This window comes from Acipenser ruthenus, chromosome 2 (genome assembly GCF_902713425.1).
Source record: "Acipenser ruthenus chromosome 2, fAciRut3.2 maternal haplotype, whole genome shotgun sequence".
Lineage (NCBI taxonomy): Eukaryota > Metazoa > Chordata > Actinopteri > Acipenseriformes > Acipenseridae > Acipenser > Acipenser ruthenus.
Window position 1 is genome coordinate 10,441,577 of NC_081190.1, and position 20,362 is coordinate 10,461,938.

A 20,362-nucleotide genomic window follows, 5' to 3' on the forward strand; every position below is an offset into this window, starting at 1 on the left:
TTGCTAATAAAGCACTTTGAATTTGATTGCATTTATTGTTGTGCTGTATACGGGAAATGACTGCTACAGATATATGCCCAGGTGTGTCGTCTACAGGGTTGGCTTCCCTGTAGTGACCCCCTCTGCTTTTACTGCGTTCAAGCATACACTCTTCGGGCTGCGCTATAATAAACTGCCTGAGCATTCATTGAGCGTGTCAGCTGTCCTTCCTTTATCTGTTTGTTTCCAGGGAGTCCTTGTAAGAGCTGTGCATTACCCCTGTCTCGTTACAATATATACAAAAAATTCAAATACAAAATCGAAAAAACCGGGACGATTTAACTGTTTCTGACCGGGACAATAATTGAATGCAGAAAACGGATACAATCCCAGTTTTGCCGGGATGTCTGTCTGATAGTTACTTTGCGTCTCCTGGCGCTCTAGCATCAATGGTAGTAGCGTCACGTCGTGCTGGTTTTGTTTGTAAATAAAATGCGCGTCCGAGAGGCGTGTCAACGTAAACTTTTCTCGGTCTCTCGCAGCTGATTCCCACACGCCCCTTTCACAGTCCTTCACCGATTTGAGTCAGCTGATTTCCTGTAAAGTGAAACTAGAGGTGGGACTGTTCAGCTCTAAGCTCAGGAAAACAAAACTACACTGTTTACATCCAGATGCGAATTGCAGCAAGAGCAAAGTGTTTCAGGCTTGCTAGAAAATGAGTGAAAAGGAATTACTCCAGCGCTGTTGTAAATACATCACTGGAATTATTCAACCATCTCTTGTTTTACATTACCTGGATTTTTTTGAACCCAGTAAGTAAATGCAATCGTACTTTTTTAAAATTTAAACTCAGTTTCCTGGTGCATCGTATTCCCAACAATGGAAAAAAAACTTGTCTTGCTAGTTTAGACATTGATCATGCTTATACTAGTATATGTGTTTCTGTCATGGTATTATTAAAATAATGTGGATTATGTTTGCAGTAATACCCTACTTTGGAGTGACATATTCCTGCCCCAAACTGAAATGTTATATATATATATTTTTATTATTATTTACAACATAATGGTTGTACAGTTTCAATTATTTTTAAAATTCAATTCCCGATTCCAATTATTTTAAAATAATTAATTTGAAGCACTTGGAATGGGATTTGATTAAAATGGAATTTGAATTGGGGATTGATTTGAAAAAGGAATGGGCATTGATTAAAAGGAATGTGTATTGATTAAAAGGGAGTGTGAATTGAGAATTGATTTGAAAAAGGAATGGGCATTGATTAAAAGGAATGTGAATTGACCCCAGCCCTGGTGTGCCAATAACATGTCTAATAATAGCCAGGCCATTGCCCCTGCCTTTATCAAGAGCACACATTCACAGGTGTGTTAAAACAGAGCAGTAAGGGTATGGCAGGGCTGGGGCCCTGCACTTGTAAATGCGCTAGGAAAGCATATAGCTTGCTCCCCCTTCCCTGTGAGTTAGGCGCCTATGCCTATCACAGAGGGCAAATGAAAACCCAGCAATCCTTGTACTGTACATCATCTAGTGCCAGAGGCACACTGCTTGCAGTTTTAGCTAAAAGCTATGTTTTTAAATGAAATGAAAGAGTAATCATTTGAAGTCCTGAAAAAAAACTCCAGACACGAATCTCAGCAATCTGCCCTGAGCACATGGTACTTCAGGGACTTGTATAATTTAGCATTGTACTTAACCCACTGTTACTCTGAAGTACCCAAGACTATACACAGCTCTCTGACCCCCTCTCAACTGAGAGGCATTCAGCTATACACAACCCAGTCAGGGATGTTGCAATAACAAATCAGCATGGATCATTCGACTGTAGGGTTGTGTGTGAGTAATCCTCTGTGTTACCCCAGAGGAGGTGGAGCTGATCAAAGCGAAGGAGGAGAAGGAGGGCCCAACACATGCGTCTGCTCTCCTCTTGGATATGATCCAGAATGTGGACTCCCCTGGCTGGTTTCAGATGTTCTTGGATGGGCTGAGTATAGCAGGTATGCGCTTTTTCTCTCATCTCTTGTGAATTTTTCACAAATCGTTCCTAAATCTACCAGGTGTACAGTAGTGATTAAACCGTAGCGATGTGTCTGGTGCATCCTGTTCTGCTGTTGATCTTTTCATTTTCATGAAGGTGCTGCCCGTTGCTCATGGTGCTACCAGTCTGATACAAATATCCCTCACACCCTCAACACTTGACATGCATATCCTGTGTTACAGGTAATAGGGCCTCACCTCTCCTGATAGAGCTTCTCACCATTGCTAAGGCTAAGGTGAGGTAGTGTTACCACAGGACCATGATGAACTTACTCTAGCGATGCAGCAAGACAAATGGACTGCATCTGAGTTTAAGCCATTTCAGCTTTTACTGTGAAGTCAACTGGAGAAACCTGAGCTTAATTATAAACACTGTTTAAAAGCTGCTATATTCGGGGACTTGCTTTAAATTATGCTGCTGGGTTTTAAATTAAGTAGGATTTGTTTTTTTCCCCCTGTCCAGTATTTAGATTAACTTTATGTATTACTGATTGGTATCAAACTCTTGACCTCCCAATCAAACCCCGTTTTTAAAAACTCCCGTGTCCAGCAGCAGCTGGCACTGGTTAGATTTTGTAATCTACTGGTTTTCAACTGGTCATGCTGGTTTATAAGACTGGTTGACAAGCTTGTTATGTTAATCCCCTTCACGGCTGCTGTAAACCTGTACTGGTTTTCCATACCTGCTGGGTATCTAGTAAGACACCTGAAGCTGCTGAAGTTTTCTAGAGAGTTGTATCCATGTGTCCCATTGGAATGGACGATTTCACATTGACAGGTGGGCTCCTGTGCCTCCCTCTCATGCAGGGTACCCTACCCTCTCTAAATCGATCGATATGGAGGATTTCACAGAGCTTGACAAATCCAGGCTTTACAAACAGATGGTGAGAAAACTGAGGCCAACGCTGGAACCAGGAGCTCGTCCTATGGACATCCTCCCTCACCTCTCTGAGTGTCTCCTGCAGCCCCAGGGAGAGGAGGTGCGGCAGGTATGTGAGAATGAGCCTGCACTGCCTTCAATACCTGCTGGCTTCACTATACAGTGTCACATCTAGAGGCATGTGAGAATGAGCCTGCACTGCCTTCAATACCTGCTCACTTCACTATACAGTGTCACATCTAGAGGTATGTGAGGATGAGCCTGCACTGCCTTCAATACCTGCTCACTTCACTATACAGTGTCACATCTAGAGGTGTGTGAGAATGAGCCTGCACTGCCTTCAATACCTGCTCGCTTCACTATACAGTGTCACATCTAGAGGTATGTGAGAATGAGCCTGCACTGCCTTCAATACCTGCTCACTTCACTATACAGTGTCACATCTAGAGGTATGTGAGGATGAGCCTGCACTGCCTTCAATACCTGCTCGCTTCACTATACAGTGTCACATCTAGAGGTATGTGAGAATGAGCCTGCACTGCCTTCAATACCTGCTCACTTCACTATACAGTGTCACATCTAGAGGTATGTGAGGATGAGCCTGCACTGCCTTCAATACCTGCTCGCTTCACTATACAGTGTCACATCTAGAGGTATGTGAGAATGAGCCTGCACTGCCTTCAATACCTGCTCGCTTCACTATACAGTGTCAAATCTAGTGTCACATTTCATGAAAGTTAGTTTCATACTCTTCCAATTTACAGCACCTACATGAATCTGTATGCGGCTGATATAATGTATTTGCTATGTATTTCACTCAACAGGTAACTGAAAGCAAAGGGGATCATGCTGGAATGGGTAGACTGTTGGACTTTATCCTCAGGTCTGACAATCCCAGGTGGTATAAAACACTGCAGGATGCACTGTCTGCTGCTGGCTATAATAATCTTGCCCTGGGAGATCAGGAAGGTAACGTAAGAACAAGACTGGCAGGGTGTGAACCAAATTTTCATTTTTTTCTGCATAAGCATTTAAAAATATTTCTGCAATCTTCAAAAAACAAAAAAAACAATTGCTATTTGTTTTTGTTCAGTGAATGGTAACATGTAAGTGATGACAGGAACTTTGTGATATAGATACATAGTTTGTTTTTGTTTTTTTAATAATTTACAGCTATATATTTTTTTACAGGAAGACTAGTAGTCTAGCTTCCCTTCATGTAAATGAGTTTGAGTGGACTGACACAAGGTTTTTAAAAGCTATAGTGCAACTCCCTCACTTATAAATTCCTATTACCTTTTTATTTGTGCTGAAATTGTTCTGATAATAGGTGGAAAGTGGCCTATTAAACTGATTACACTGTAATAGCTTCACTTGTGAGCTGTAGAGATCATTATTTGTCCGTATTTGACCTAGACGCTGATATGAGTGGCACTGAAGAGATAGAGATGACCTATAGCCAGGAGGCAGAAATGGAGGACCTGCACGCCAACCTTGACACAGGTTTGTTTTTATTTTTATTTTGGGGGGTTGTACCTGTTTTTTGCAGAGCACTATTGCAGCCTTTTTGCCAGCCAGTGATTGTCCCCTTTACCCCCTCTGTTAATTGATAATGGAAAGAGATCTACAGAATAAGAGATTACAGTAACATTGAGACTTGCTGAACTTTCCTGCATTATTTAATGTTGATGCTATTATGGAACTGTGGAATGTTGATACATCTCGGCCTTCTATGGATTTGAATGAGCACACGCTGTACAATATATGGGTTGGTACAAGTTGATCCTGTTGGCTGTTAGTGTGTAGCTACTTACTCTAATTAAGCTTGTTTCAAAGTGAGACAAATACAGCTCAAGAAATAAGTAAGGAACACACAAGAGGTTTGGAACAGCAGCATTCATCTGGGCTCTCAGCATATACCCAACCAACGAATGTGCAAATAACATTGGAACCGGTTGCAGGTTACTGTGTGAAAACTCTGTCACTCCTGTCCAAACCCGTGTGATATAAACTGTGGACCAGCTGGTGAGCCACTGCCAGCACCTCTAAACCTCTTTCTATTTTCACAGATGCAGAACCAAGACAAAAAGTAATGAGATATGACAGCCAGATATCCTCCCCATTAACTGAACTGCGGGCCTATCAGGAGGAATTAGCTTTGCCAGCTCTGGAGAGTAGAAACACCATCATATGTGCCCCTACGGGTGAGGATGTGGTTGTGTGGAGGGGCGGGGGGTTGGCCCACTTAAACATCTTGTGACCTCACAAACAAAGCCCTGTACAAGTATATGATGCATGAAGATACATAAACACAGCCACTACAGGTGAGTAATTACACTTTTCTTGGCCTAGGCTCTGGGAAGACCATCATCGCCGTGGAGATCTGCTGGCAACACCTGAGCCAGGGTACTGAAGAGTCCAAGAGGAAGGTAGCTTTCCTGGCCAACACCATCCCCCTCTGTCAGCAGCAGATGGAGCTGTTCATGAAGTACTTCCAAAACAAAGAGTATGACTTTTAACACCCTTCTAATGCACGTGATATTGGCTCTGTAGACTTGTACACAGGGAGAGCAAGAAGCAGGAACACTAATGAGATGAGGCTGGAAAGGGGATTTAGCCCATTAAGCATTTTGTTCCCACATCCCTCGTTTCCAATGGAGAAAGCGGAGCAATAGAGAGACCTGTCACAGTTTTTCAATGCTTAAATCTTTAAAAAATAAATATATACAGCCTGTTGATGTTTCAAAATGATAGGTTTGAAAACAGTACATTTCAGCAGATAACCGTGTGTTAATCTCATGAGGAAAAATAAATGAAAATATTCCCTACATCAATAAGTGCTCCAGCACTGATATTGCACAAATACCTTTCGCTGTTAGCAATCAGGAATTCAGTCCTGCTTATAAATAGCTACTGTACACAATGCAGACTCATGCCTCTCGAGGGCTATTTTATTCTTATGTAACAATACAATTAACCTGAGTGACTACACAAGCTTCCCATGCTGGGAAGGATTGGTGTCTCTACAAGAGACTTAAAACACGTCCAGCTGGCTAAAGAGGGCCAATGAAAATTGAGAACAAATTGGAGACCCTCCCTGCACTGTTGTCTAAAAACTTTGATGTTCAATCACGAAAAATGCATTGTAATTCATTGATCTAGTGATCATTCTTTTTAAAACAACCAATTGCAATCCTTTTATACAAGAAAAAATAAAAAAAACATTTTGCATGAGACGCAGTGTTTGAGAGAAGTTACCTGCAAATAAACCACTGAAGTAAAAACTAAGGCAAAGTTTTGAGGAGAGGGAACGTTCCACCACAATAACTACAAGAGTTGCCTGTGTGTTTGCTTTCACAGCTTTGAAGTGATTGGCTGTTTTGGGGAGTCTGCCTCTAATCTGGTAGTGAAAGTTGCCGTGGAAGAGTATGACATCATTGTGATGACACCCATGATCCTGCAGTTGAAACTGGAGAACGGCACCATCCCCTCGCTGTCAACATTCACTTTGATCTTCTTCGACGAGTGCCACAACACGAGCAAGAAGCACTCGTACAACAGCATCATGGGCATGTACATGGACATCAGACTGGAGGGGCCCCCGAGCACTGCCCTCCCGCAGGTACTGTGATGGGGCACAGGAAACGCAAGGGGGGCATAGGGCTTACCGTAATTCATCAAGCCAGCCAGGGTATTTCATATGCATTGTTTGGAAAGTTGTTTGGTTTGTGTGATCAGCTACAGGTGGATGAACTCCTATTCAGTCCACAGCCAAGTGATGTACTGTATACAGAGAGTGTGAGCGGAGCAGAGCGGAGCGGGGAAAGCATATTTTATGCAGAGCTGAGTGGTTGCTGGAGCAGAGCACAGAGCAGACATTTCCAGCCTGCTCCTTTACAGCACTGAGAAGAACTGGACACTTTGATTTTTCTGAAATACATGTTCGGCCTTGGAGTTTGGACAAAAGAAGGTGACAAATACAGATGCAGTCACTTTACAGTATTTTCCATCATGCCTGTGAATGGTAACCATTCATTTTCCAGTTTCAAACTAGATAGGCACTTTTATGTTTGCAGACTTGAGAATTGCATTTTTTAAAAAAGCTTTTTTTTTCCTTTTATATTCAATGTGATTGGCGTTGCACTTTATAATTCATTATAGAGGGAAAAATATATATTCTCCCGATTGTGGAGCTGCATTTGTGCCATAAAAAAATGTGAGAACCGTCATGTGTGTCCATCTGTCTGCGGTTATTACCTAGCCTATATTCTTATACAGTTCTACGCTTATGCCCCAATACAGCGCTGTGAACACGGTTTAGATTTTCTGCACTCTTAAGATAGTTAATACACTGCAGGGTGGTCCGTCAGCCCCATTGAGACTCGCTCATGTGTTTGTGGGTTGCTTTGAGCTCCCTGTGAGATATTTGGATATAAACAAGCCCAGTATAAAGCTAATTTGATATGAATCAAATGCAGAGTTTGAAATAGGTGAGTACACTGTACACGACATTGTAGGAACCTATTAAAAACCTGTTCATTGCAAGGTGATATTTCCTTATTTTACTTTATTTTCAATGTATCAATCAATAATAATGAGAAAGCGTCTTTGAATTGAATTAGATAACTTCTCTGAGCACTTTATACAGGTTTTTTTCTTTGCTGATCATAGCTGGGGATTTTTAATTTTTTTTTTTACTTGGGTCAAGCTATGCGATTATAATAAGGACGATTAAATAGTATTCCTTTCTTTTCACCTGCAATTGGCAACACAGTGGGGAAAAATGGAAGAAAGAGTGGAGCGGAGGATATTATGAGCTGCGAATTTTGTCACCAGTCCGCTCATATTCTCTGACTGTATATAACCAATGTAAAATCATGTACCAGATCGTTTTCCATTTGTAATGACACTGTCGTTTCTTCAGGAATCCAACAACTGCAGTTGAAACTCGTGTAACTCAGCAGTCTGAAAAGCTGATGGAGTCAGTTGAGATCCAGCACAGAGTTCAGGAACACATCAGTGCAGGCCCCTAGTGTATCCCATCAGGCTTCAGAAATCAAAATCAGCCTTTCTGAAGTCTATGGTATAGTGTCATCACAACAGGACATTACCTGTGCATTTTATAAATATCCAATACTATTTACACAGATCAATGCCATATGCATACAATAAAAATAAATATTGTATCTTGGTGATTCACTGAATAGTACACACAGACTGTTGCTCAATGAGTATAACTTGGTTCCCTGTCTCTATGCCTTTCCCTAGATTGTGGGTCTGACAGCGTCTGTTGGGGTTGGCAAGTCGAAGAATGTTGATGGTGCCCTGGAACACATTTACCAGCTGTGTGCCAACCTTGACACCCACACCCTCTCCACTGTGACAAAACACTTGAATGAGCTCAGGAAGTTCGTCTTCGTACCCAGCAAAGGTAGAGCATGTTCTCCTGCTCGTATCCGTGGTGGTCTACTCCGGTGCAGTGGGTTCAAGTGCATTAATCCCTGCTGTGTTCTTGTGGCTCAAATACAGATGTTCTGTGACATGATTACCTGAAACACTTGCTGCATGATATAATCGCACATACCGTAAATGTTTAAACCAAAGGGCAATATTTCCATCCTGTTCACCAAGAGCTGAATGCCACACTTGTTTCATTATACAACCTGACAAAGACTCCTCGTTGAAAGCCTTGTTTAATTTTAGCACTATGTTTCTTTTATTAGTATTACTTGTCTCTCCACCCCCCCCCCCCCCCCCCAGATATAAGGTTAGTGAAGCGGCGCTCTGTGGACCCTTTCATGGATGTTGTGTTGGGACTGATGGCACATGTTGAGTCCATTGCAAAAAAAACCTACAATATCGGTAAGCGTTTTACTAAATCTAATGAAAAGTTTCTTTTTAGTTGTGGTGGCTGGTTGACAGCACTGGAGACATTGTAGTACATTTATGTATTTGCCTGCACTGCTGTCGTTCATTGAAGCCCCCTGTGCTGCCCTGTCTTGCAGAGTCCTTGTCCAAGGTGCCCATGAGCACGCGGGGCTCCCAGGCCTATGAGCAGTGGGTGGTGACGGTGCAGCGTCAGTGCAAGGTGCTGAAGCTGGTGGATCAGGATGAGGAAGAGGAGATGAAGATCTGCAGGAAGCTGGTCACCTGCTCCGAGCACCTCCGGGTATGTCTGGGGTGAGGGGAACCAGCAAAGCACATGGGAAGTCATTCCCACAAGCTGCTGCAAGCTAGACCTTTTCCCAACTGAATTCCTCAACATGGGCGCTGTCACTTTTGGAACAGTAAAATGTTTCCATGTGTATTCCTTGTATAAGGTGTAACTCTTATATAATGTGCACCCAAGAGGAAATATGATAACTTATATTAACTATTCCCCTCAATGGAAGACTAAAACATTTAATAAGCATCCAAAAATAAAACTGAAAGCATTCCTCATTTACTGTAAATGTGCAATAATTATTGTGATTTCATTAAACACACTTGCAATACTGCAGTGTGTTTTTTCAAGGGATAAAGAAATGAAGTTTGTCTCTTTTCTGTACAGAAATACAATGATTCCCTGATTATATCAGAAGATGCTCGTGCTATTGATGCCATTAATTACCTGCAGAAGTATTTTGATAACCTGGACCCAACCAGATTTGACGAGACAGATCAGAAACTTTTCAGTGTTTTTGAAGGTACTTAACCGTGTATATTAACTCTGTTTTAAACACAGCATGTTAAAAAAAAAACACAAAACGAAGATGCAATAATCAAGGTTTTAAAAACATTACAAGTCTGGGCTCCCGAGTGGCTCCTCCAGTTAAAGCACTGCTGCAGGGAGCGCAGGAGGAGTCACATAGCTTGGACGGCGAGGCAGGGCGATGGACAGTCGCTGCATCCTGATCACCAGCAGCCGAGAAAACGCAGAGAAGGAGCAGATTAATATGCTGCAGGAGAAGGTCATGTATGATGCCATCCAGACAGCACAGAACATCGAGACAGACGTGTTCCTGGCCAAGGTGCCCTGCTAATTGTGTTTCCTATGTGTTGTTCTATGTAGACTGTTATGAAAATGTTCACCCACTATGGTGTGGCCCCAGTATAATTTCTTGTACCTCACTAGCATGTATACCAATCCACACCTTCTGTCCCACCAGTATAAACTAGATTGACAACCTCACCCTGTGCCATCCCCCCAATGGGAAGGCACAGACCAGCAGAGGTGATGGATGGCTGTAGTGCCAGGTCTCTTCTGTACAGGGTTGGGGTCAATCCCTTTTGTTCTATTCCAATTCCACGTCCTTTGAAGGAATTGGACTTGGAATTGGATTTGATTCAAAGGGAATGGGAATGGATTAACGGGAATGGGTTTTAAGAAGTAATTGGATTTGATTCAAAGGGAATGGGAATGGATTTTAAAAAGGAATTGGAATTGGATTTGATTCATAGGGAATGGGAATGGATTAACAGGAATGGGTTTTAAGAAGTAATTGGAATTGATTCAAAGGGAATTGGAATTGCCCCCAGCCCTGCTTCTTTATTGACCTCTAACTGGAGAATCATTGATCGGATTCAGGTGAGGAACGTTCAGAAGCGGCAGAAGAAACAACGAGACCTGGAGAGGAGAATGGCTCCTGAGAAGAAGAAGGAAGATATCACCTTCCTCTTGCAGTGTGGAAAATGCCGTCAAAATGCCTGCAAGTCTGACGAGATCCGCGTCATACAGGTGCAGTACACACTGCTTGATGCTCCATGCACAAACACCTGAGTTTGCACATATAGCATGGTGTGTTGAGGGGGTATTCCTGCAACACTTGACGTTGCCTAACAGTAATTGAACTTTAACCCTTAGCGGTCCATTTATTCAGCACGTGCCAGGCGCGTCAGGTCCAATTTATTTTCACATGTGCAGTTTATTTTAGATGCGCTGTTTAAAAGTGTTTTTTTCACAGTAAAACAGGTTTAAAAGGCACTGCATATCAACAGGACATTCAGTACTGTCCCCGTCCCACCCCTTGTTCATTATATTTTTTACATACCTCGTAATAATAATACATACCGATAAATCATCTCTTGATCACTCATTTTATCACCAAACTCCTCAATAATGCGATCCAAGTCGTTATTTTATTACTATAACATCTAAAAAAAGCTCTGCAAATGTCTGTGATGTTCTTAGAGCGCTGGATGCGGAAGCAGCTATCTTGTTTGTTTATGTCCGTGTTATCTATGTGATGTCGGGTCAAACAGTATTCATGAGATATAGCCCTTTTTTTTTTTTTTTTGGCTTCTCTCGGCTCCTATCGGTCTCACTCGGCCATTGAATGGTTTTCTCTGCTTTTTTGGACCGGAAAGGGAAAATTGCGATGTCGGACCAGGTCCGACATAGGACCGCAAAGGGTTAATGCTTGTGTTTTAGGTGCTCATTCTGACCTTTACGCATTGATTGTGTCTGTCCTGCCATATTCTCCAGACTTGCATCCCTCACTCTTAGCCTGCATCGACTTTTCGAATTGCATTTGGTTTTAATCCAATAAACTGCGAATAAAGACCCTATTTTGTACAAAAGAGTTCATAACATCAACTACATCTTCGGGTGTACTGGGGGTTGTAATGGTTACTTCTTTATTTCCATTTTGCAGAATAATCACAGGGTTGTTATCAGCAAAGCCTTCCTGCCGCTGTGCAACATCCAGCCTCATCCCAAGCCTCAGGTCTGTGACGTCCTTGAGAAGAAATCCAAGATATTCTGTCGCACTTGTAACCGGGACTGGGGCATCCTGGCCTCGTGCATGGGCCTGGATAACCTCCCGGTGCTGAAGATATCTGGGTTTACCTTCGTAAACTTGCGCACTGGACAGAGGAAGTCAGTGGTGAAATGGCAGGATTTCCCCGGCTTGCTCAAAGATTTTGATTTTGAGTTGGATGTCCTAGATCAGGACAGTAGTGAGGGTGCCGGGCCCAGCAGGCTGTCCTGAGGGTTAATGGAAGGGTGTCTTCCTGTTTTTAAAATAAACTCTAAGCCCTGCATTTGATCTAGTTTTAATAATAGTTTTTTTCACAAATTCTTTAAACTACAGTACTAGCCTCCCACAGACATTTCCGGTTCATTTTGGGTATAGCCTAATAACTGCTGATGTTATAAAAAAAAAGTTTTAAATAAATATATAAAAATTGATGACACTCTTTAAAAGTGAATCTTATTTGAAAATGTAAGAAAGACAGAATAGAAGCAAGCAAATAACTCTCCTAGTTTGTACACTAGGAGGCAGGATTTAACAATCTATGTCATCTCAGCAGCATATGGGGTGTGCTTTCACAGCAGTCTCTTATTTCTATTTAATGAATTAGGGTCGTTGTGCACCTCTTGCCATTACTAAATTGAGAGTGTCTAAATGTGGGGATATATGGAAGCGTGCAGTATGTCTGCCCGTCTGTGAAGGTAGGGAATCTCACCCAGCTGCTAATTGACTGCTCGGAGTGGCACTCCTCGTCGATGTCTGGCATTTAACATATTGATTTTAAAACGTTTCACTTCACCGACAAGATTTATTAAATGATATGAGCAAACTACTGTACTAAACCCCCTGCTTCTGAGCCATCGCCAATGTAATTCCAAGAACTCAAACTCATGCCAGAACATCCCTCACTGTACAGTTATTAAACATTAGCCTTCAACTGCACGCTGTCTGTAATATAGATCATCATCATCATCATCATCATTGTCATCAAGTTGCAAACCAGGCACCATGATTTTAACCATGGTTTTAACTGCCTGTAACCTAAGGAAAACATTTAGAAAGCGACAAACCATTCCAATATCTTACAAGATTGTAAGTCCCTGGAAGCAGGCATGGCTGCTGCTTTGCCTGCAGTAAGTTTGACAAATGCCTTGCTGTCTTTTGCACAGGGAACTGTTAGAATGCTGATGCTGTATAAGCCAGTTAAACTGCAATATATATACTATATATAAAGTTTTAATAAACTGTTGATTAATTGTTCCTTTAATCATTATCTCATTATATCACACAAAGACTTGACATATTAACAGTTTACTTTAAGTAGGAATGAAATATACACTTGGTGTAACTTTTATAGGTTTTGTGGTCTGTTTTTAATTTTTTTTTTAATGTTTGGTACAAAAAAACAAATTTTAAAGATTTTTTATTAGTTTCTGACTTCAGTGACATTGTACTATTGGTGCTCATTGTAAATGTGTTGTATCTTTCATGAATTCATGCTAAATAGTTTTTTGAATTCTAGTTGCAATAAATAATGGATTGATTAATGACTGAGAATGGGTCATCATTGTGCACTTATGTGGCAGTTTGTCTTTGCACAACATCACTAATGAAATGAAACGAGTGGGCTATAGACATGTGCTCTTCTGCTGACTCTGCCATGATATAAAGTAGCACCTAGGGGCAGACAGGTTCAATACATGGGTATTATCTTTCAATTACTGGGACCAACTTATCTTTTTTATATATATATATATAATTTAGATTGCCAATCTGCCCCGGTTTTCATCCCCAATTTAGAAACCCCAATTATGTTCCCTCTGCAAGTCAGCAAGCTACCGGCCCATGGGGACAAAGGCAGCCTTTGAGATGTGTACTTGCGTTCACCTGGCACGTGGCCAGAAGGGGCCACTGTAGCTGGTGAGGTGGTACAATCCCTAACGACAACATGATGGCACAGCCAGGATGCAGACCTGCTCTCCTGTCCTTGTGCTGCACCTGAAATAGTGACTAGCATTCGCTTTGTCAACTCCTTTTCAGATTTATTTTCCCCGCACTAACCTGACTCCGACAATACTGGAGGAAAGTGTAGGAATTATAATCTGCAAAACCTTAATTGCTTGCTAATATTGCTATACAGATATGAGCAATTCAAGTTTTAATGGTGTCCTAATCTGCCCCAGTTTGATATTGGAAAGAGAAGAGATTTTGAGTTTTTCATGGTGCAGATGGATCCGTGGCATACAGGGCAGAGCCTGTGTAAATGTCGTGATATCCCCACCTCAACATGGGAAGGATAACTGTGGAGACACACATTCATGTTTCAAAGGTTACCCAGTATAAATATCTGCCGAAAATTGTGTCAAGAGAACTTGGATGGCTTCCCTTATCCTTGTGCATGAATGCAATGGAGCCATGTGATGGCCATGGTGTTGGCAAGGGTCCTGTGTAATAGAGGAGGACACGACTCAACATTGCAAGAGATGAGCTATGAGGTCACGTAGAGTTCCTAGAACAAGCTCTGATAATTCGTCAGGAGTAGGTGTTGTGTAGTCAGAGTACTCTCCTTTCACCTCTAGGACCTGTGTCACAGAGCATCCTGGAGATACCCAGTGCAAAACACATTCTAATAGTCTCTGTCAAAGATCATGACCCTGTATGTATAAAACCTGTCCTGTCCTTCCGATGAGACGTTAAACCGAGGTCTATTCTAAATGACACTGCAGCAGCAGTTGTGATGCGTAGTTCACCCCAAGTCTCTGTATGACTAAGTAATAATAATAATATAAAATATAGAGCACCACAGTGTGATTTATAATCAGTTATTACGTCATGTGTAGGGACCTCTCTTGCATGGAGACAGCTATTATTTATGTAACTAACTAGACCAATTCTAGTCAGTACTTATAATAAGGACAGGCCACACAATCGTCTTGCTGAACCCAAAACAAAGCTTTATTAGCAGGCAGGCAGAATAGACAGTGGAACTGACATTAACTAAGAGAGCATGTAGAGCACAGTCTACAATGCACATGGAACTGACATTAACTAAGAGAGCATGTAGAGCACAGTCTACAATGCACATGGAACTGACATTAACTAAGAGAGCATGTAGAGCACAGTCTACAATGCACATGGAACTGACAGTAACTAAGAGAGCATGTAGAGCACAGTCTACAATGCACATGGAACTGACAGTAACTAAGAGAGCATGTAGAGCACAGTCTACAATGCACATGGAACTGACAGTAACTAAGAGAGCATGTACAGGATTATTTCCCAGGAACCATAGAGAGGGATCCCCCATAGCTGGGAGTTACTTACTGTATAAGGGCAGCAGTGTGGAGTAGTGGTTATGGCTCTGGACTCTTGACCGGAGGGTCGTGGGTTCAATCCCAGGTGGGGGGACACTGCTGCTGTACCCTTGAGCAAGGTACTTTACCTAGATTGCTCCAGTAAAAACCCAACTGTATAAATGGGGAATTGTATGTAAAAATAATGTGATATCTTGTAACAATTGTAAGTTGCCCTGGATAAGGGCGTCTGCTAAGAAATAAATAATAATAATAATAATAATAATAATAATAATAATAATAATAATAATAATATAAAATCAAGGGAGGACAAATCAACACAAATTACAGGCAGTGTTCGTTTTCACTGTTCTGTTTGTCCAGATGCTGTCTTTATTGATGTGACATCCAGCAGCACAACCCGAACTAAACTCTTACATACAGGGGAAACAAACCCCGAGCTTCGTCTCGTTTAGAACATACAGAGAGAACATAAGAAAATGTACCAGCGAGAGGAGGCCGTTCGGCCCATCCAAGCTCGGCCAGTTCCTAGTGGCTGATTGAGCTCAAAATTTATCTCAAGCTTGATTTTAGTCATTCTGCCTCAATAATATGACTCAGTAATCCATTTCATCTCCTCACCACTCTGTGTGAAGAAGTGTCTCCTTCCATCTGTCCTACGTCTATCTCCACTTAATTTCCAGCTGTGTCCTCTGGCCCTGGATTCTGTAGTTTAGTAAGACATATCCTGACCTCACAAAACTCCCACTCCCCACCTAGAATGGGATCCTTCAAAAGCATGTTAATCATGTTAGTCGCCCACACACTGCATCCTCATTTGCATAATGCCTCTTGAGAAAACAAAGAATCCACTCCAAAGCCAGCATTGTGATGAATTCCATCGCCCCCCGCTGGCCTGTTCCAATATTACAATACAATACAAATACAACATCATTTTAGCAATGAAGGATACTATATGTATTTTATATAACAGAAGTTAACACAAAGATCATTGCGGTGGGTCAGTACAGTGATCTATGTATATATATATGTATATATATATATATATATATATATATATATATATATATATATATATATATATATATATATATATATATATATACTCATCAGTGCTGAACAATCAGTTTTGTCCAAGGGACTAAGATTTGTACCAACAAAAAGTATGAATTCACAACCATCAATGATATGCAACATTTTTTCTGACATCTGCGTCTACATGCCCACTTCACAGAAACTGATCCTTATACCTCATCTACTCCCCTTACTAGTTCCATGCATCCTGATATTTTCCATCAAAACAAACAAACAAAATCAACCTGGACACCCCCTTCAGGTGAATTTCAAGCACTAGATTTTTTCATCAACAAATGTGAAAGAGAAATTCAACAAATAGATTTGAACCAACCTCTGAAACAGCATAACTTATCTAAACAGGAACACATTGCACTGCAGAACATACAAAACCGAGATGACATTGTAATAAAACCTGCTGACAAAGGAGGAGCAGTAGTTGTCTGGAGTAAAGACCTCAAAACAAAAGAAGCCCAACAACAACTTTCTGACACTAATTTCTACACTAAGAACTGCAAATATTATTATTATTTTCTTAGCAGACACCCTTATCCAGGGCGACTTACAATTGTTACAAGATATCACATTATTTTTTTTTATTTACATACAATTACCCATACATACAGTTGGGTTTTTACTGGAGCAATCTAGGTAAAGTACCTTGCTCAAGGGTACAACAGCAGTGTGAACTATGCATCAGCTGCAAAGTCACTTACAATTACGTCTCACCCGAAAGACAGAGCACAAGGAGGTTAAGTGACTTATTCAAGGTCACACAATGAGTCAGTGGCTGAGATGGGATTTGAACCGGGGACCTCCTGGTTACAAGCCCTTTTCTTTAACCACTGGACCAAACAGCCTCCTATAAGTTCATGCTCGAAAATCCGCAAATGTCACTGTTTTGAAGCAGTTCTGCATGGAGGAGGGCCAAAATTCCTCCACGGCACTGAGAGACTAATCAATAACTACAGGAAGTAGTTATTTCTGCTAAAGGTGGCGTAACCAGTTATTGAGTCTAAGGGGGCAATTACTTTTTCACACGGGGGCATTGGGTGTTGCATAACTTTCTTTAATAAATAAATGAAATATGTATCACATTTTTGTGTTATTTGTTCACTCAGGGTCCCTTTTATCTAATATTAGGTTTTGGTTGAAGATCTGATAACATTCAATGTCAAAAATATGCAAAAATGCAGAAAATCAGACAGGGGGCAAATACATATATATTATATATATTAACAGGACAGGCTGTAGATTGTGAAGTGGTTAATGAGACAGTGCTTTTTAATTGAGAACTGTGAGTCCATCGGCACTGTTCCTTTGACAGCCCACAGGTTATAATTTTTTCAATCCTTTTTAGTCATACGTAACAGTGGGATGGCTTGAAATGCTTTCTCCTGAAAGGCAAGCTTAGGCTGACAGTGTTCCTTGCTGCACCAACGCACCCACTCACACACCCACACAGACACACATACTCACACACACTCACTGAATCGTTACCGTCACCAATAACAGACATGCGAGTAGGCAGAAGGGTAGTGTGGAATATTACAGGCAGCTTCCGGGCTGCCTCTGTGGTGTCTAGCCAGCTGTTTAAAGCAGTGGGAATCCCACTTGATCGTCTCAAGGATCGTCTCAGGGTCCTGCCTGAGAGAGGAGCTATCATTGTGTGAAGCTTTTCCTCTTTAAAACAAATCTCAGATATCCTCGTCAATGTTATAATAAAACACAAAAGGATTACACAAGGCCAGTGTCTAGATCATGGAAACAATAACTCTTTGGAAAAAAATGTGTGTGCAATGTTATTCCACCCTTTTGTGCAACTGTAAAGAGTTAATGAAAAGCACAAATCTATGATTCTGAGGGCAGCTCTGTAAAGTATGCTGTTATCTGGCTGCTATCAGGGAAAGAATGTTTTATTGCCTGAGAAAGTATCAATAAAACTGACCTCACCTGACTTGGTGCAAGCAGGAGTTGTGGACTTGTGATTGTGTTTGTGTTACGTGTGGGTGTTTAAGATCGGGACTATTATTTCAGGACCAACCCATGGATTACAACAGAGCAATACACAACGCTGTATTGCCTGTTCTCATTATTATTTACTGTGTTTTGTCATCAGACTTTGGAATATAAAATAAAACACCATTGCACCTGGATTATCGTTGTCTGTCTGTTTATTGATCACCGCAGCACTCCTGCACCTGCACACTGTTAACCACTTTGCCACAAGACTGTATAAAACAGCGGACACTTGGAGGTGCATTTGAGAAGGATCAGGATCCTTCATGAACGCACATCACAGCCGTGTCCGAGGCTTCTTCCAGAACCGGTAACTGACATCATTGCTTCCTTCCTGTTAATAGCTAGGGCCTAAAGATAACGATTAAGCTGTAAAAGTGTATTTTGATTATTAGGATCAATAAAGGAAACTTGTTCAATTCTGCTTAAATCCTTGTTGTGTGCACTCCTTCACACAAAGAAACACAGAAATAATGTACTTTCCTTACACAACTGTCATGCAGCTGCCAGCTTGAGGTAGATTAAATAACCACCCTTTGCATCCAGGTGTGCTCATAGGGGTTTAATTATCATGCACTGCCCAAAGCGGCTTTGCTATGACTTGCACATGTGGAAAACTTTGGTGTAAACAGGCTTTGAACTAAAAACACATTGGTGGTGATGATGATGATGCTGCAGAGAATGACCCGAGCAAGCACGAGGAAAATGGGTTTACAGTATAAAGTAAATGACATATTTGAGTGTTTTTTTTTTTTTTTTTTAATTGCCCTTGTGTTCTATCTACATAGCATGTTTTATAAACACAAATTACAAAAGTTTGCTGGAGTGTGAGACATACTGTAGGGGGGATGACAGTAATGAAGTTTGCACAAAGCCACAGGATGAAACAATGCCAGCAATGAAGCTTGCACAAAGCCGCAGGATGACACAATGCCCTCCTCGTCTTTCTGTTAAGAGGAACACTGCTTGTCCTTCAGATCACAGTTCATTCACACACCACCCTGGTGCCGCCTCTTTGAAGGGGGCTGCATGATTCACTCACACACTGCTAATCAATGCAGCACAATACACTGCTGCCTCCTCCACCTCACAGAGCCCATCAGCACATGCTTTTATTATCCACTCATATTGTTTGCTTGTGATGAGGGAATGTGATTCCAGACTATTTTGCATATACAGAAAATACTTGCCACAGGCAGCATTTGTACTGAAAAAGTGAAGCTTTATTTCATATTTTGAGATTATGACTATTGAGATTTTCTGTCTGAATCAAGATTATAAGAAACCCTTGACCTCCGACCTCATATGGCAGTTGGCCAGGTTCTCACATAAAACAAAAAGTTGATCATAGTAAAAGCATAGAAAGTTGAAAAGCATGGTGAAGCATGGGTAAGCACTGCAAAGCCCAGAAAGGTATAGTAAAGCACATACAAAACCATGGCAAACCAGGGTAAACTGAAGAGCGAACTCTATATTGGAGACATAAGAATGTGCCTTATGCTGATGTCTGTATGATTACCTCATCAGCCACTAGGAGGCTAGGAGGAGATCCATAACACTATTCAATTGAACTAAGAAACAGTAGATCTAAATACCACCATTATTTTTGATATTTTAAATATGTTTTCATTTTATAACTGTGGGAAATAACATAAAATGATTACCATGCACTGTGTTGATGTCTGATTTTCATAACCTTGAGCCCTTTTCTAATTATTTAAACAGTGGCAGTATTTAGATATGCCACAGTATTGATCAACTGACTAGACAGGGTCTATACTGGTATACTGTATACATACAGTAATAGTGCCAGGAATATTTCAGCACTGTAATGGCGCAATGCAATATTGCAGTTGCAGGCAGGAGCAGTAGGTTTATTTTCTTGCCAGTTTTATACAATTCAAATGTTTTTATTACTGTTTGAAATATGCCTCTGTCTTTTCACTTACTTCAAAAATAAGACCCACTCTATTCATGCATGCCTTAAAAAAGCCATTCCCATTTAATAATGAATTGCTCTGGTTATTAAGATGCGCCTTCATCGTGAGGTGAGTACTGAACCCACACGGACCTGAGAAGGAAGAGATGAGAGGAGTGCAGGAGAGAGTGTGTGGAAGCAAGGGCTCTTCTACCAGGAGATGAGAGGAAGCTGGGGGAGGAAGGAAGGGGGTGGCTGTATCCATGGGAGCTGTGTGCTGGATTGAAATGCATTAACTTGTAAAAAGCAAACACTGATATGCTGTAGCTGTGCACTACATCATGCAGCAGCAGCAGCGAGGGTTATGTAAGGGTTCTATTCAAATCCAGTTATA

At 41.3% G+C, this 20,362-nt stretch overlaps 1 protein-coding gene across 1 annotated transcript; it reads left to right on the plus strand.

The window, feature by feature from the left end:
• Positions 1-498: 498 nt before the first annotated feature.
• On the plus strand, positions 499-13,190 carry LOC117403804 (antiviral innate immune response receptor RIG-I-like). The gene is made up of 15 exons (XM_059006554.1): positions 499-791; positions 1,857-1,991; positions 2,839-3,020; positions 3,736-3,880; positions 4,328-4,414; positions 4,981-5,115; positions 5,264-5,417; positions 6,272-6,533; positions 8,180-8,342; positions 8,672-8,773; positions 8,917-9,080; positions 9,462-9,599; positions 9,763-9,921; positions 10,479-10,628; positions 11,545-13,190. The coding sequence occupies exons 1-15, from the start codon at positions 695-697 to the stop codon at positions 11,878-11,880; spliced, it is 2,409 nt and encodes an 802-aa protein (XP_058862537.1). The 5' UTR covers positions 499-694; the 3' UTR covers positions 11,881-13,190.
• The last annotated feature ends 7,172 nt before the right edge of the window (positions 13,191-20,362 follow it).

Excerpts from the sequence above, each read along its gene's own strand:
- LOC117403804 (XM_059006554.1), top strand. The coding sequence starts at position 695 with ATGAGTGAAAAGGAATTACTCCAGCGCTGTTGTAAATACATCACTGGA. Across the intron at positions 792-1,856 it reads CCTGGATTTTTTTGAACCCA|AGGAGGTGGAGCTGATCAAA; the intron begins GTAAGTAAATGC and ends GTGTTACCCCAG. Across the intron at positions 8,774-8,916 it reads AAAAAAAACCTACAATATCG|AGTCCTTGTCCAAGGTGCCC; the intron begins GTAAGCGTTTTA and ends CCTGTCTTGCAG.